This window comes from Podarcis melisellensis, assembly GCF_964234715.1.
Source record: "Podarcis melisellensis genome assembly, chromosome: 3".
Taxonomy (NCBI): domain Eukaryota; kingdom Metazoa; phylum Chordata; class Lepidosauria; order Squamata; family Lacertidae; genus Podarcis; species Podarcis melisellensis.
This window is the reverse complement of record NC_138530.1, coordinates 92,487,754-92,504,921: the sequence shown is the minus strand read 5'-3', so window position 1 is coordinate 92,504,921 and position 17,168 is coordinate 92,487,754. Positions and strand designations below refer to the sequence as shown.

Genomic DNA, 17,168 nt, shown 5'->3' with positions numbered 1-17,168 from the left:
TGGAAACACCATTTACCTTCCTGCCACAGGGTACCTATTTATCTACTCGAACTGGCGTGCTTTTGAACTGCGAGGTTGGCAGGAGCTGGGACAGAACAACAGGAGCTCACCCCGTCGCGGGGGTTCAAACCACTGACCTTCTGATCGGCAAGCCCAAGAGGCCCAGTGGTTTAGACCACAGCACCACCTGCATCCCATAGTGTCCCATCCAACCCTACAATTCTATGATAAAAACACTCATCTGGAATCACCCAAAACTGAACTTCTTCAGCTATGTTAAAGCTCTTGCCTTCTCATCTCCCATCATTGGTGAGCTTATCTGGCTCAAGATATGAACCGTGGGAAAACATGTTTGTGATTCCAAAAATGTAGCCCATAGCTAAGCAAGAAGCAGACAGAAATAAGTAATGCATGTAGCACTGCTGCCACCTACTGGCAAATGACATCAAAACTGCATAAAATAAAGTTGTTTTATTTTAAATTCAAATATTTTCCTGCCCTGACCAATTTTGTATGTTAAGTCTACTCTTCCTGGTGTTCACCCTCAGACCCAGATGTGACTTTTGAGCATATCTAAAGTTTCTGGCCATGTAATAAAACCAACACAGTTGAAATTAAGGATTTAATGTTGGAGCCTGATATTGTTTATGGTTTTGTTTCTGAAATGTATACCCAGTCTTTAAATGGCCAGTTACCATTCCTATGACAGGTTTGGCAAAAAGAAAAAGAAAAGGTTATAAATACAAATATTACAAAACAGCTAATGCAACAACAAAACAATTGCTGAGGATAACAATTGCTCCACTCTCCCCTCCCCCACTTTAGCACTCCAGTATCCTTTCTCAATTTTTTCCGTTAGTGTGCTTCCGCCATCTCTCCTCCACTGGCTTTATTGCACCCTTCCTCTCAGGCGCCTACTTTATTATTATTATTTATTGAATTTATATACCGCCCTATACCCAGAGCTCTCAGGACGGTTCACAGAAACCTTCCTCTGCCCCCTTTCCACTGCCCCATCTTCCCCTCAGTGGCGTAGCGTGGGGGGTGCAGGGGGGCCCGGACGCACCAGGCGCAACATCTGGGGGTTAGGGGGCGCAAATCCACGGGTTAGGGGGCGCAAATTACTTGCCTTGCCCCGGGTGCTGACAACCCACGCTACGCCACTGCTTCCCCTTCCTTTCCTAGGTCCTCCTCCCTCCATCTTCCCACCTTTCCTAGTCTCCCCTGTCTCAGCCTGCACTTCTTTCCCTCAGGCCTTTGTTTATTTTATTTATTAATTTAATTTGTTTGCCTCACTCGCTTTTCTTTATCCCCATTGAGCTTTAACTACAGTCCATCCCAATTTTCATACATAGTGGTATTTGTGAAGAAACCCTGTTTAGCTGAAACGGTTAATGGACATTGCCATGTATTCTGTCATTTGTATTGTCATGTGTTTGATGGGGAAAGCCGAGTAAAATTCGATTTAACTGCCGCTGAGGCACCTCAACTGACAACTGAGGCGGCGTTGGAGATAGAACTCTCCGTATGCAAAAGGTCAGAAGGCAAGACACATTCTGGTTGGTCAACGGCAGGTTTAGAATTTTCAGTTTGGCAGCGTGATTGGCTGAGGGTAGACAATGAGAACCAGAAGAAGATAATAAAAGCCTGGGAGCAACTCAGTCCGGGGTCAGCCTGTGTTGGTTGGTGCTTGATGTTTGTAGTGGGCAGCCAAAAGTAGACGGCAGCAGAGGAAGGGGAATGAGGATGCAGACCTGAAAGGGAGCAAGAGTGGCTTGGTGGCCAAAGACTTGCAAAGGTAGACAAATCGCTTGTCTCAGAAATACAGTGGTACCTCGCAAGACGAAATTAATTCGTTCTGTGAGTTTTTTCGTCTTGCGAATTTTTCGTCTTGCGAAGCACGGATTCCCATAGGAATGCATTGAAAAAGGAAAAGGAAAAGGAAACAAACTTGCAAGACGTTTTCGTCTTGCGAAGCAAGCCCATAGGGAAATTTGTCTTGCGAAGCAACTCAAAAAACGAAACTCTTTCATCTTGCGAGTTTTTCGTCTTACGAGGCATTCGTCTTGCAAGGTACCACTGTAATGGGAGAACCAGCCTCCCAACACTGAAGGCTAGGCTTGTTAGGATCCTGAAAGCCAAGCTTGAGGCAAGAACTCTTTGGTGAGAGAACCACAACAGATATTTAACTTTGCAAAACATGCAGCAAAGAACAAAGTGTGGAAATATAGGCTGCAAAACCTTTAAAATGTGCCCTGGTACTGAGGTAGACCGCCCACTTGGTAAGCCATAAAATGGTTTACTTACAAAACTCTTCCAAGGTCAAATCCATGTGTTTTTCCATACAGCTGCAATATGTTGCTTTGTTACAAAAGATAAGTTTCTAAACTATTGGTATAGGAAAAAAACTAGTTTCAAGCACCACTCTTGTCTGAAACAAAAGAAGCTGGTTGAAAAATAATTAAGGCTGGCTGCCTCAGACCTCCTCACATGTTGGAGTGAGATAAAAAAAGGCTTGATTACCTATTTCCTCCCAAGGTGAGGGGAAGTGACATAGGCTAAGCCTCACAGGGCAGCTTGCTCTATGGTTTTAACCCCTTCATGCACTAATTAAGAGTCAAGCATACTTGTTTTGAGGCTGTTTACCCGACAAGACTCTGGTGTCTAGTAGGAGAGCCAGAACAAGATTTCAGGATATTATAGCAGGAGACCTATGCTTCAATAGGTCAGTAGGGGTTGTAACAGATTTTAACCCAAGTCTTCAGTTATAGTGTTGACGAGGCTTAACTGGGATGGGATAAGTCTGGCAACAGAGTTTTAATAAAGTTCTTCAAAACTGTCCAGACTTAGTAATAATATAAGCTTAGGGTATAAGTGATATTAAATGATAGCAGTGGTCTGGTTTAGAAAAAACATTGGCATGGAAGTTGGGTTTTCTTAATAAGTATGGAAATAGCCCCATTCCATCCACAACAGTAATTGTGCAAATGTAGCAGATAGAGCAAGGGAGAGAGCACCCATTGATATTTTTAATGTCTGCATATCTATAGCAGATAACACCTATGGAAGATGGAATGCATTTTTAATTAACCTTGTCCAATGCAGAACTTCAAATGTTTGGGTAACTGCAGTGCTGCATAAAGTAGGAAGCAACTGCTTTTGGCAGCTTGATATAGTTTTTGGATAATCATAGCTCACTTTGTAAGTCCAAGGAACAGAATGCACCATGTGGGACAATATGCTATTATGCTCAAAGTACTAATCAAGGTGTAGTGACTTTGACCCTTAATATCTCGTTTTAGGTTATCTGTCTGCTTTTCCTGTTCTGTTGTATTTTAAAACTTAAATAACCTCTTCTCGTATAATTTATACTCAATTGACCAGCAAAGCTATGCATGTCTAACTATCGCAGAACTCCATTGCCCTAGAGATCCAAGGAAAATCAGAAATTGAATACTAGTGCCAGCTCTAGTGAGCTCTTTCCCTGCAGGACACTCAGCTCCTCAATACTGCCTGCTCATCCTCAGGACTACAGGTAAAGCTACTTCTCTACCAGCTTAATAGCTGTCCTAAGTATGTTTTCTAAGTGCTTTTGGGCTTTAACCCATCATTCATAGCTGAAATTAAGGAAAAATTGTGTTGCAAATAGCTTGCTTTTCAAAATGTTTGATTTACATGCTATAATTCACATCCTGGTTTTTATAAAACATGCTTTAGTAATTTTGTTTTATAGCTATTATACACCATTCAGAACACCAGGAATCATAGAATCTGAATCAAGTATTAATTTGTAAGTTCCTGCTGATCAAGATGATGCTTGTGCAAAGCTCCCCTCCCCCCAGTTTTGTGGTGCTAACACCACTATGAAAGGGTGAGACATACAAGAAAAGCCAGATTCTGATGCCACAGAAACTGTGGCAAAGGCAAAACCAGCATTTCATTTACACTTAAGTGGTCAAACCCAAAACTCATTCTCACGAGGACTGCAAACATGCTGTTGTGCTTCCAAGTCTTACTTTGAAATCAGTCCCACTGAAACAAGATGCATTTACTTTCAAGCCTATGTTTTATAGTGGAATTCAATTCTGAGCTAAAATTCATACTAAACTTTTTTTTTTAAAAAAAACCTGCCTTGAAAAAGCAGTTCAGCAGATTCTTAAAGTGTTTTCATTAGCTAAATGCTACATACGGGCCATTTTCCCACACAAATGCTTTGCAGAGAACATCTTTATTGTTCAACAGAATAAACCAAAGAAACCATACAAGCTTATGTGCCTGGACAATTTACAAAAGTTCTGTATGCAAAGTATAGTTGACTGGCATTTCTGTAACTTGAGAGAAGCAGGCTTGTATTGGATTAAAATTTAGGTAGCCAAGAACTAAAAGATACTTCATATACTTTAAATGGGATGTTACAGGTATATACATAATTACAACATGCAAGCCTTATCTCAAGAGTCCCTTCCCTTCATTTTGTGTGTGTCTTATCAAGTATGATTTTAAAAAAAATCAAAGGCAGAAAACAAAAAGCAGCACACAGTGAAAGCTAGCTTGAGGGGAACCACCTAGTTGTCTTCTGGGAAGGCCTAATTATGTAGAAATATCAAAATAATGTTCAAGCCCAGAGCTGGTGACAATGCAAGATCTTAAAATCTATTCAGCCCAGATTTTTGTTCATATATAGACAAGGAACAGCTACCCAGTTATTTCAATAGACTTTATTGTAAAACAGTCAGGTCACAATACTACGTCCAGACCATTCTGCCAGATATGCAAGCTACAATGCTTGACAGGCAGAAAGGATCAGTTTTAGTAGTATACTTGAGAAGTGAATAAAAATCCATATAAAACAATATTCAAATAGTTTCCATAGGAACACAGATAAATGTGACCTCCCCGTCTCCTAGTTGTCTATTCAAGTTACATTTACGCCACCCTAGCCATTCAAAAACATTTTAAAATTCTAGCAAGAATTAAGTTAATGGTCCCAAAAGCCCTAAAAATCCATTCCTAAACTTGCATGTTAGCCAAAACTGTATCTATACATTAATGCTAGCTGAAGCACAAGCTGCTGGATAGTGTTCAATCCCACTTTCCCAGGCACATGAGAGTGGCAAAGTGACATCTTGCTCTTCCACTTCAGCTTGAAAACCTTGCTCCTTTATCTGCTGCATCAATTGCCTAATAAGGGGGAGAGAAAGAAATACGAGTAAGTAACCTAGACGGCCTAGATAACCATTGTGTGTACCCTCTACTAATCTCTTGCTAGATTCTGCACCAAAAAGGATTGTGAACAGTACAAATCACTGCTCTTCCTAGCTATGGGAAAGTGAAAACTATGCACCACAAACCTTATTTTGAAAATGCTCTGCCTTCTGAGTTTTAGCCAAGCACTGCACTCGCACCCTTGAGGATTTTTTTTAAGATTATGCTGAGATTCTCAAACAGGTGAATTCTGCACTCAACGAGAGTTTCTGCACTTTCATAGAACTGTGACGAAGCCATAATGATAAAGCAAGCCTTCCAAACAGCAGCCCCCCCTGAACTAGAGAAAACATGACAGCAAATTTGGCTGTCCAGATCTCTCACAACGTTGAACTATGGTATAACATGCATGCTCCTGACTGCCATGTGTGGGAGGAAACAAACCTGTCTTGTCTATTGTGAGATATGAACCCTGTCTTGTGTTTAATTTTCTTCTACAAACAGGAATCAAGGTTTGTTCTTAGCTTACCCCTCATGCTGTTTGAAAGACACAAGCCCACAGTCACAACTCGTAACAAACCAAACTGGCTTGTTCCCTCCCCAAGGCAGTCAAGAGTGGGGGAGGGGGGAGAATAAGAATAAGAATAAAAAATTTAATACCTTGCCCATCTGGCTGGGTTTCCCCAGTCACGACTGTTAAAATGAACTAAGGATTAAAACTGCATGCAAACCAGGCAACTAGCTAGTGAGGCAGGCTATTAAGTAAGTCAACCAAAGAATCTCAATGTGTTCTGTGCACTCAGAGTGGGATTATTAAGCCCCAGTCTTAAGTTTGACTTAAGTGTGAGTAAACTTGTTTGAAAAAGGTTATGTAGATTATTATGATAGGATAGAATATAAATAATCTACATAACCTTTTTCAAACAAGTTTACTCACACTTAAGTCAAACTTAATAGTGCACTTTCATTAAAAGCAGAACTACTAACCATGCTGGTCTTGACATTACATAGTGTATTGTTGGCCTCTGGAATCCATTGAAAGTAGAAGCAGCTGCCACTGTGTAGGCACCCATGTTTTCAAACAACATCCAGTCCCCAACCTGCAACTCTGGCAAGCCACAGCGCTCAACAATGCGATCTAAGCCATCACAGGTTGGTCCCCATATGCTGCAGGAATAGTACCTCTCATCTGGCTTAGGTCTCTGGAAAGAATTTAAAATTTAATTAGTTATTGCATACTTACTGCCACAGCGTCAACAATAGGACAATCGCAAATAATATGGCATTTAGAATGTGCTCCATTACTACATAATGCTGAGACGAATTAGAATAAATTGTGGTTTGTGTCATCTGTGAATTTTTAGCTGAAGATGGGAGGAGGCACATCCATCACATTGAATAGTCATACTGATGTTTAAATTGTATTTTATTGCTTTTATTTCTTATATTGTATCTTATTGCATCACATTTTGAATTCTATGGAATTGCAGCTGTTACAACAAGCAGAACAACAACTGAGATCCACCAAGACCCATAGTAATTTTCAAAAGGTCCTGGGGGATGTGGAGAGTCAAAGTCCCTGAGTTAGATCTACATTATACCAGTCCTGCAAGAACTGGTGCCCTTTTGTTTTTCCTGTTTCAAGTATCTGGCATAGATAAATGACAAGTAACAGTTACCTACAGCACAAATGGGCTTAAGTTTAACAGTATACTTTTATACAGAAATACACTATATAATAGAATATAAAATATACACATAGTACCTTTTGCAAAACTGGTTTGACATGTGCATGATCATACAGGATGCAGTTAAAAGAGCCATAAACACCATCATTTACATAGTACATAAGAGTTTTGTCATTTGGTTCTTCTTCATCTATTTGGGGGAGAGGGGGAAAAAGAATATTAGAGCAATTGGCTAGATATTGAAAAGACAGTTCCCAACTTTGTCATGCTTTGCCATTACCAAGGAACAGAAACCTGGGATAGTGCTGTGCATGGTTACTGTCATCAGGAAAAATTGCCCGCCTAGCCCCTGCTTTTGAAATTCTTAACAAAACACTGACCAACTTTCACTCCAACACTGGGTGGTCCAGCCCCCTCTAAGGACCTCTCCTCTGTTCCCACCATCAATTAAGAGTATTTGCAAAACTAACAGAAAGACTCTGAGATAGACAATAGAGATTTTAAGGAGGACTGGGAACCATTTATGTTATATATACAGAATCAATGTAAAGAAATTGATTCACTTGCAGGGTTTGATTAAACACCTGCAATTTACAAAATAAATGTAGAACTAGCAACAAGATGTTAAAATGGTGAGTGAAGAATAATTAAGAGTAAACCAATAAGCAGGATGAGATAATATGCCAAAAGAATCAAAAAAGGAAGCTGAGGGAAGTCACGGGGGAGGGGGAAGCAGAGGATTTATAATGTATTTTGTTTTTGAAATAATGATTGTGGTGATGATAAAATTGTAAAGATCAATACATTAAAAGAAAAAAAAATCAATTGTGAGTATTTGGCCAGTTAACATGTAAGGTCCAGGATGTGACTGAAGTATTACATACCATCTGATCCAGTGTGTTCTTTTATTACTACTTTCTTTGCAATGATATTAACAGCAAGTGTAAAAGCTGATGCAACATAGTATCTGCCAGGCTCTGCAATAATTCTCACTCCAGAATCAGAAGGAAAATACTTGTCCAAGGCAGGATTGATTACGTTAGTTATCTTTTGAGAGAGAGAGAGAGAGAGAGAGAAATGGGTTTAATAGAGTTGTTAAGCAACATGGATATCCAATAAACAATTAGCTTGCACTACATTCTCAATGCAAGAGACTGATGGGTTGGAATCCAGCAACAAACTATTGGCTCTTTGCTGAATAATCTACTAAGAAGTTGGATATGATTTAGAATAGAAACATAGAACTTCCACACTAGGGAGAGGAGGTTGCTTTGAATTTGATAAATCATTCTCAACAGTGCTCTAAGAAAAGTTATGACTTGGAAAATCAGTTCATGATTTCCCAAGCAATCTCAACTCGATTTAAAGCCAACAGAAAGCTTTTGTGAACTTTCAGCTATGCACAACTGGATTGCTCAAATGAACTAGAATGTGAAGGAGTGACTTTGGCTGCAATCCAAACTCCCTTTGCACTGTTGGGGGGTGAGAATGGGACAGAGATGTCCCCTCTACCCAGAGCGACACCAGAATCACATTATTTTCACAGTGGTTTGTACTGTGCCCCAGTATCGGGTGTTTTGGTGGCATGGACAGGCAGTCAGCCCCACTGTCTGCATCAGCTCCAGGCTAGCATAGCAATTTGCCTCCCCCTCGCTTCAGTGTGAACAATGGAGTTGAGAGATGCGGCAGCGGCTATCTCCTTCCATTGTTATCCCATCCCTCCATTCACCCTGCCCACTTCAGCTACTGTTAACTCATTCTAGAGTGTATTCACTTATACTAGCTGTCTAATTTAAGACTGAAGGTTCAATGTTTTGCAGCAGAACTGAAACAGCCATATATGGAAGAGTTCCTGTAAGCATTTTTTTCAAGCTTAACACAGGCTGTATTGCCACTTTAGCAGTATGGGGGCTATGCAACATAGCAAGTAAATTTCTACTATGCTGTAAAATGTATCACGGTGTAGCCCAGAAATTGATGTTGCTGTATAGCTAAGTATTTGAACTTGAAAATCACGATGCAGATTTCTCTTCCACAGAGGCAAGGTAAAAGTTATTCATGTAGGTAAAGCTATTACTTAGTACAAGTTGTTTTATACTTGTAAACTGCCTATAAGCTACATCTATTAAGCAGTATAAGTAATGAAGTAAATATATATATTAGAAATAATTGAACTGGTGGCTTCACTCTAAGCAATACTCTTACATTTAGGCTGACAAACCTTTTTTTGACTCACAGGCACATTTGCAAACTGGAGAAGCTGTCATGGGCACCACACATGCTACAACCTGTTCTATTGGCTACAACAAAAGGCCTCTTTCAAGTCTCGCTTCAGTGGGAGAAGGAAACCTGCAGCCGCCATAGACTCATGTGCTTGTTGGTACTTCAAGAAACTTATACAAACATATTTTGCCTATAATAGTGAAACCCCCTCCATGTCAATTGGAAGCAGATGCTGGGAGTTGTTTAATAAGATCTGGGGAGCAAAATCTGAAGAATGCTCTTCACAAACAAAGCACTTAAGGTTATGTACCTCTTCAAACTTAAGTTTCACATCTTCGGAGCCAGGAAAACCACCACCAATATCAAGCAGGTACATGTTGAAACCAAGCTCAACCTAAAAGGCAGAAATATTGAAATGTGATTCAAATCATGCTTTTATTGATAGTATTGATCAGTTTCACCATCTGAACTAATGAAGCAAACAAGAATTTTAACTAATCTGAATTAGCATCTTAGACCAACAGCACAAAAATGCAGGTTTCCCAAGTTTACTTTAAATATTTTGTATTTCAGACACATTCTGGCAATCTCACAGTACTACGACTAGTTAGTGCTATAGGAAATGTTCTTAAAATGTACTTACTCCCATATCAAAGACACAACGGGCATCAGAAATAGCTTGCACAAACGTCTCAGGATCTGTACAGCCACTTCCAACATGGAAACTAGAAAAGATGGGTTAAGTTAGTGGGAGTTTTGCCCATCCTTCTTAACAAAAGCAGAATTTGTAAGTAGCAAGTGTGCAATTTCTTCCACACAACCCTGCTGCTCACCTCACTCCAATTATGTCGATATCAAGTTCTTTTGCTCGTTCAAGCAGCAACCTGCTGGTTTTTAGTGTAGCTCCAAACTTAACACTTAGGCGACAAACAGCCTTTGAATCATCTGTTGCAATGCGCAAGACCAGCCTAGAAAACATTTTAGAACATATAAGCACATGCACATGTATTTCAGAACACAGATTTGTAGTTGCTCTGAGAAAAAGTAGCTTAATAGTTGGGGGGGGGGTGACCTTTATTCTGTCAAAAACAGCAATGCCACCTGTTTTTTGCACAGATCTGCCTAAATGGTCAACATCTGTTATCTGGGACCTCACATTTACTTCGAGAGAACATATAGATTGTACTAAAATAAATTGTAAATGTTTCTTACTTTGCTTTTGGATGGGCTCTGGCAACTTTCATCAGCTCAACTTCACTATCAAATGTCATCATCTGCACACCATTGTTTGCAGCATGCTTAATTTGAGAGACTTGCTTGCATGGATTTGCATATATTATACGCTCTGGAGGCACACCAACACTCTGGACCAGCTGTATTTCAGTCTGGGAAAAAAATCCATTTTTTTAGTTTGCACATTAGTTACTAGAAATGGTTTCTCTGGAAATAAGACAATTTAAATCAAAGGCAGAAATATTTTAATTTCTAATACACAGTATTTAATCAAAATATTTAAAAGCAGTCACTTACTTTACTGGCACAATCAAATCCTGCCCCAAGAGCAGCCAGAGTTTTCACTAGAGCTATGCTATCATTACATTTGACGGCATAGAAAGGAGATACCCTAGGGAGGGCCTTGTACCACCGCAAATGTTTTTTGAGAACATCCCCAAGGTCAGCAACATAGAATGCATCTTTATCATCCTGGAAATGAAGAAAACATTCATCTGTCAATATGCAGTTGCCTACTAGTGTATATTACAATAGCATCAACCCTACGTTTAGTATAAAACATTTAAAAAAAATATTCAATCTACTCACCGAGGAAGAAACTTCATTTATTTTTTGGTCTAGGATATCCTTTGCAGTAAAGCCTTCGTCAAGGAAAGAAAAATTGAATTCCTCACCACTGAAGTCATTCATCTTGCTTGATGTTGTTATATCAAAGTGATTTTCAGTGAAAAACTGCAAAGACATAAGAAAGAGTTTTATTAGTTCTCCCACCCGTCACAGTGAGACAAGGGGAATGGAAAATACAGTGGTACGTTGGGTTAAGAACTTAATTCATTCTGGAGGTCCGTTCTTAACCTGAAACTGTTCTTAACCTGAGATACCACTTTAGCGAGTGGGGCTCCCCGCTGTCACCGTGCAATTTCTGTTCTTATCCTGAAGCAAGGTTCTTAACCCGAGGTACTATTTCTGGGTTAGCGGAGTCTTAACCTGAAGCATCTGTAACCCGAGGTACCACTGTACAGCAACTTAAAAAGCCATCTCTCACAGTTCAAGGTGCAATTTTGAAGGCAACTACTTTTAGTTGTGCTCCAAGGAAGTCTCTCCAGGAAAGGAAGATCCTGAAACAGGAAAGTAACCTTTATGCTCCCTAAGCAATTTTCATATGAGAGTTACATGAACTGTTCTGGATTATAAAAGGCTTTTAGGCATCAACATTTATGCCAAAATGTGTCTTTTAAAGAAATTGGACCTAGGAGCTTCCAGAGTAAACCAGTACCAAAAGACAAACAAACTTTCTTGCAGTGAACATTGAGATTAGCAGAGGCAAACAATAGGAAGACAGAGCTTCCTGTGTTTGTTTCTGTTTTACTCATAAAAGAAGAAGTCTGTCTACAGGTGCATGTAGTTGCTACAATTTAAGTGTCCATTTTCTTCCACAGCTTTCCGAAAACTCAAGTTCTCCATGGAGTTTAATTAAGCTACTACAAAAATCCAAGTGAGTTGTCATACTTGAGAATTTCATGCAGTATTGCTTTGGCTCAACTAAAAGGAGGAGCCCAGAGTACGGAAAAAGTGTTTGTGAGGAATTGCAAATACAACTGCTGGTCACTCAGAAGGAGTTTAAATATACTCCTGGCAGGAGCCCAGACAAGGGGGGGGAAACTGGTTGGCAGAAAAATGGAGAGAAGGCACTCTGCAGTAGCTGGTAGCTACAGATTAAGGGTCAAGAACCAGCAGCTGTGTACACAAAATCTGTATAACATTAGAGAAAACAGCCTGTTTCTTTGCTCTAATATCACTACAGATTTAAGGCTGAAATCCTTGGAGTAAGTTCCATTAAAGACAGTGGGAACATGCTGCCTATACTGCAATTCTGCTGTCACTCCTAGTGAATAACAGCACACATTTTCACACAACTTGGTGATAAAAAGCAATAAAAAGCTGAATTATGGCATTAAACAGCTTGACCCACTCTGGTTTGGCTTGATGACAGACTCCTGCATGAATGCCTGCAGGGCATAATGTCAAAACATTCCTGCCACCTCCAGGCCCTTAACAGTAAAACAATTGGCAGATGTAGAGATCCTAGGGGAATGAATGGCATAATTGGGGACAAGGCAGCTAATGCAACATAGAAACAATCTGCTGTTGTGCTAGCACAATCTCTGCAGTTCTGCAGTCCAACTTGCTTCAAAGACAGACAAGAAACAATTTGTGCTTGAATTCACTGGCACATTCCACCATGCCTTTTGTAAACAGCCACAGGAAACAGAGAAAAGTGATGTAAAAGTTTTAGAGACTTAACAAATATAAATAAAGGTGATATCAATTTTTATATTTAATAAGCATTTGATATGCATTGATTTTAATTATGTAATTAATCTTTTATTCTTTCATTATAAGATGCTTAGGGAGGATCTGCAATTCTGAAAAACAGCATAAAAATAATTTAAACAAAGCAAAATGTACAGGCCTGAAATTTAACTCAAATTTCAATTTATTATCAAGGAACAACAAGATGGATGCTATTAAAATGACTAATTGTGTTTGAATTCCTAATTTGCATTCAGTTCAGTCTACTTTCCATGTCTGAAATCACCATTAAAAGATTGGGAGGGAAAGAACAGATGAGAAAATGTCTGAGATGTCACTAATGTGGTACATTACAGCCTGCACAAATGATTTTAGAACACAAGATTCGAAAATACACTGTGCTTTTCCAATGTTTGACCCATATTTTGAAAGTGTATCTTAGCAACCAACCAAGTATGCTGAAAAGCAGTAATTTCACTGAAGGAGCAAGGTAAGCAATTTTTTTTTTAGTATGTCCCTACTGACTCAATCTTTCTATGCCCTTTCATCAATTATACAGTATCTTTTATAGCCTTATGCTTATGCTCCACTAATAACATTGAACCTTGCGCATAAATGGAATCTATTTCACTAATACCAATGGCCTTCCAATTGTATAACAATAGAATTTGAACTCTTAAATTCTTATGGTGGGCAAACCCATAGTAAACTGAACGTATCTTTTTGCTATAGATCCTGCTTAAGAAATATAAATCAACAGAAATTCAGGAGTACATGCTCACATGCCACTTCAAATTCCACAGAAGCAAACCCTGTGCATAAAACTTTCCAAATAAATCCATACATCATTTTATGGAGAATTCTTCCAAGTAACCCACACACAATAGTATCATTTATACTTGTTCAACAGCTTTAAGTAACAGCATACACATTTTAGTTTAAACGCTAACTGTTCCTAGGATTGTAGCAGTCACTATTTACCACCATCAAGATGGCAAAGAGTCCCTTCTTTGGAACAGAGGAGGAATGCCAGCCCATAAGCTTTACTGGCTCACATTTGAAAAATGCTGTTTACTCTTAAGCACTAGACATAACAAGCCATCTCCTTTCCAGCACTCAACTTCAGCTGTATACCCGGCAGACAATTCCTACAACCCAAGCAGCTCCTCCTCCCTCTTGCCTTAAACATATGTCCAGCTGTCACCACTTTGCCAGATCTCCTAGCAAATTCTGTCGAAGGAGGTCAGGCTTTGTCTTTTGTACATGTGGCCGCCAAGAATGACTAAGTGCTACCTCTCTCCTCCTCCCCTAACTGATAAGATAACTGTGGCAGGGTGAAGCACACACCAGCTCCAACATGTGAAGGGGGTGGAGCAGAGAGATCAAGAAGAATAGAGCCGCATCTGCAGTCGCCCTTTATATTGCAGGGGGGTGGGGAGAGAGAGAGAAATAGAATGAGAATGGGTTGGCCCAAGTCTGGGGCTCTGTAACCCAGTTCAAACTGACTTCTTGAAACCATGCCATCATTAATGCTAGCTTTCTGGACAGAAACATGAAAAAAAACCGGCTTCTCAACCTCTATCCCAGACCCCACCTGAACAGCAGCTGCTCAGGCTAGAACCTACCCCCATTAATATTTCCATTTCCAAAGGTTTCTCCCACCCCACCCCCTCATTATCCCCACTACCCCCTCGTACCAGTGCTGAACTATCTACTGCAGTGAGACCGAAGAGGAAAAAGCACTGCAGTATTTCCTCTCTCTCTCCCTCCCTACCCGGTACAAATAAGGAATAAAAGCCCGCAGTTCCGTATACACACCGTCTCCCCCCCACAAGGCCAACCTCGGAATGGTAGTTACCCTACCAGGAACAGTAAGTCATCCTCTTTACCGCAACGACAATCAAGGATATTGGATATTAGGGAGATTGGGGGAGGGGGGAGAGAGACGCGCAAAAAGGTGGGGGGGGGGTAAAGTGGAACTTCCAATACATTACTACTCACCGGGGGAGGGGGCAAGTTAGAAAAAATATGGGGTGGGAGAGAAAAGAAATACTTTTAAGGCCAACTTAGAATCTCAACGGGACGAATCTGCTAATAAAGTTAATTAGGGGAAGGCCATTATGTACCGGAATTGGGGGAACCATAAACAATCGTTCTTAATTAAATGTGCGTACGGGAAAGTATTAACGAATACTACTACTACTAATAATAATAATTACTAATAATAATAATCACCCAAGCCCCTATTTATGGAAACGCGGTGGGCTACGCCACGTTGTTTGGCAGGGCTCGCCGAAATCCTCCACATTCACCCCTCGATTCGGCCCCACGCGGACCCCCCTTCCTCCGCCATCCACAGGGCGGCCCGGCCTGCTCGGCGGCTGCTCTTCCGCCCACCCCACCATCCACGTGGCCGGCTTGCCTGCTTAGGCCGGCCTTACCTCAGACTGCGGCGGCGGCGGTTTCTTGTCCTTCAGCAGCAGCAGCCTCTCCTACCCTGCGCGGCAGCCGGTGGCGGGGGGACGACGACGGGCGGGTCGAGTCTACCCAGTCGCACCCTGCGGGACTTGGGGGAAGAACCGGCCGCTGTGGAGGAGAGAAGGAGCCGGAGCCCGCTCGCCCGCCGCGCAGGATAGCGGCTGCTGCTGCTGCTTCTGTGGCCGCCTCACTGACAAAGCCTCGCCAGCCCCGCAGAGCCTGTATTTATAGGCCCGGCGGTGTCGCCATGACGACGCACCAGCTCAAACCAGCCGCGTTCGGCTGCGACCGGGCCAAAGGCATTCGCCAACCGCTATTATGACGTCAGGCGAGAGGTGGCGAAGGCGAGCGTGGCATGCCAGGAGACATGGGGCCGTCATCCCCGCCCATCTTCAAAGGGGAGGGGAAGTGTAGGCGAGGCGGGGCGGGGCGGGGGCGGGGGAGGAAAGCTTCACGTCCACGTTCACATTCTGATCCTTCATATGCGGTGCAAGAGTAGTGGGAGGATCAATGTACAGTATAAGGAGCAGTGTAGACGTTTAAATTAATGTATTAATGAAATGCTAATAATATTTTTCCACATAAACACACTTTATGCTTCATTTATAGCCTACTTTTGTTACTGCCAGCAGACCCCTGGGAGCTGTGTAAAGGAGGGCAGTCGAAATCTTTTAAATACAGTGCTGTCAATAAAATAAGGAAAGGCACTGAGTGCTTTGAAACAGTCATTTCCTGGGCCCTTAAGTTCAACCAGGGTAAGTCATAGCTGTCAACCTTCCCTTTTTTTGTGGGAAATTCCCTTATTCCAGCGCCGTTTCCTGCTATCCCGGATTGTTAGATATCCCATAGACTGTTTCCGGGACAGGTGAGGCTACTGATCCCTTATTTTCGAGGCTGCTGATCCCTTATCTGAAAGTTGGCAGCTATGGGATAAGTAGTGTCCAGCTGGCAACATGATTAAAACAACACATCACTTCTTACTTGGGATTCTACTATTTGTAAGAGGGACAGTTACAGTGTTACCTTGGGTTAAGTACTTAATTTGTTCCAGAGGTCCGTTCTTAACCTGAAACTGTTCTTAACCTGAAGCACCACTTTAGCTAATGGGGCCTCCTGCTGCCACCGCGCGGCTGGAGCACGATTTCTGTTCTCATCCTGAAGTAAAGTTCTTAACCCGAGGTACTATTTCTGGGTTAGTGGAGTCTGTAACCTGAAGCGTATGTAACCTGAAGCATATGTAACCTGAGGTACCACTGTACAAAGGAGAAAGAATGGGGGTGGCGCTGTGGGTTAAACCACAGAGCCTAAGGCTTGCTGATCAGAAGGTCGGCGGTTCAAATCCCTGCAACGGGGTGAGCTCCTGTTGCTCAGTCCCTGCTCCTGCCAACCTAGCACTTCAAAAGCATGTCAAAGTGCAAGTAGATAAATAGGTACCGCTCCGGCAGGAAGGTAAACGGCGTTTCTGTGCACTGCTCTGGTTCGCCAGAAGCGGCTTCGTCATGCTGGCCACATGACCCGGAAGCTGCACACCGGTTCCCTCGGCCAATAAAGTGAGATGAGTGCCGCAACCCCAGAGTTGGTCATGACTGGACCTAGTAGTCAGGGATCCCTTTACCTTTACCTTTAGAAAAGGGGACTTAGCTGGATAATGGCAGAAGAGGCAGAAATTTGACTGGTAGCTGGGCTGCATGTGTTGCATTTTCTGACTAACATAATACACAGCCTACAACAGCACAGAAGTCTGCCTCCTTCCCCCAATTTAAAGCCTATATAGTTTTTGTGGGGGGAAATATATGATCCTGTTTGTGGGGCAAATAACAAAAGAATTGGTTGGGTGCCTTCTGGAGCCACCCTACTCAATTCTACCACCTGTCTTTCTCCTCCTTAGTAATAATTCAAGCTGCTGCCAGCACCATATTTAGGGCGGTGTGGCAGTTCCCCACACAGGTAAAATGGTAAAGGACCCCTGGACTGTTAAGTCCAGTCAAAGGCAACTATGGGGTGTGGCACTCATCTTGCTTTCAGGTC

General features: G+C 41.7%; 1 protein-coding gene and 2 long non-coding RNA genes across 10 annotated transcripts in view; 1 reads left to right on the top strand and 2 right to left on the bottom strand.

The window, feature by feature from the left end:
- The window catches only part of LOC309367284, a 37,874-nt gene extending 34,339 nt beyond the window's left edge, over positions 1 to 3,535 (bottom strand). For 3 of the 4 annotated variants that reach the window (XR_014166979.1, XR_014166980.1, XR_014166981.1), the window contains exon 1: positions 1,297 to 1,441. This is a non-coding gene — a long non-coding RNA (uncharacterized lncRNA). Of the gene's footprint in view, positions 1 to 1,296; positions 1,790 to 3,404 lie in introns of those variants that run through there. The other variant, XR_014166978.1, reaches the window with a different exon arrangement.
- LOC309367290 lies at positions 1,665 to 9,335 on the top strand. Of its 5 annotated transcripts, none has more exons than XR_014166988.1 (3): positions 1,665 to 1,682; positions 3,429 to 3,535; positions 9,132 to 9,335. It is a non-coding gene; the product is annotated as an uncharacterized lncRNA (long non-coding RNA). The 5 variants fall into 5 exon arrangements; XR_014166989.1 differs by lacking the exon at positions 1,665 to 1,682 and adding an exon at positions 1,691 to 1,798 and having other exon boundaries at positions 3,413 to 3,535; XR_014166990.1 differs by lacking the exon at positions 1,665 to 1,682 and adding an exon at positions 1,694 to 1,798.
- On the bottom strand, positions 4,704 to 15,393 carry ODC1 (ornithine decarboxylase 1). Its single transcript, XM_081906391.1, has 11 exons — positions 15,104 to 15,393; positions 10,938 to 11,081; positions 10,647 to 10,820; positions 10,329 to 10,501; positions 9,950 to 10,084; positions 9,760 to 9,841; positions 9,427 to 9,510; positions 7,778 to 7,940; positions 6,971 to 7,083; positions 6,193 to 6,407; positions 4,704 to 5,181 (listed from the first exon to the last, which is right to left on the bottom strand). Exons 2-11 carry the CDS (start codon positions 11,037 to 11,039, stop codon positions 5,040 to 5,042), a joined length of 1,383 nt encoding a protein of 460 aa, XP_081762517.1. The 5' UTR covers positions 11,040 to 11,081; positions 15,104 to 15,393; the 3' UTR covers positions 4,704 to 5,039.
- Positions 15,394 to 17,168: the final 1,775 nt, after the last annotated feature.

Coding starts and splice junctions, on each gene's coding strand:
- ODC1 (XM_081906391.1), bottom strand. CDS start 11,039: ATGAATGACTTCAGTGGTGAGGAATTCAATTTTTCTTTCCTTGACGAA. Junction 9,842..9,949: donor ATCGACATAATTGGAGTGAG/GTGAGCAGCAGG, acceptor CATCTTTTCTAG/TTTCCATGTTGGAAGTGGCT. Junction 6,408..6,970: donor TCAAACCAGTTTTGCAAAAG/GTACTATGTGTA, acceptor AATTCTTTCCAG/AGACCTAAGCCAGATGAGAG.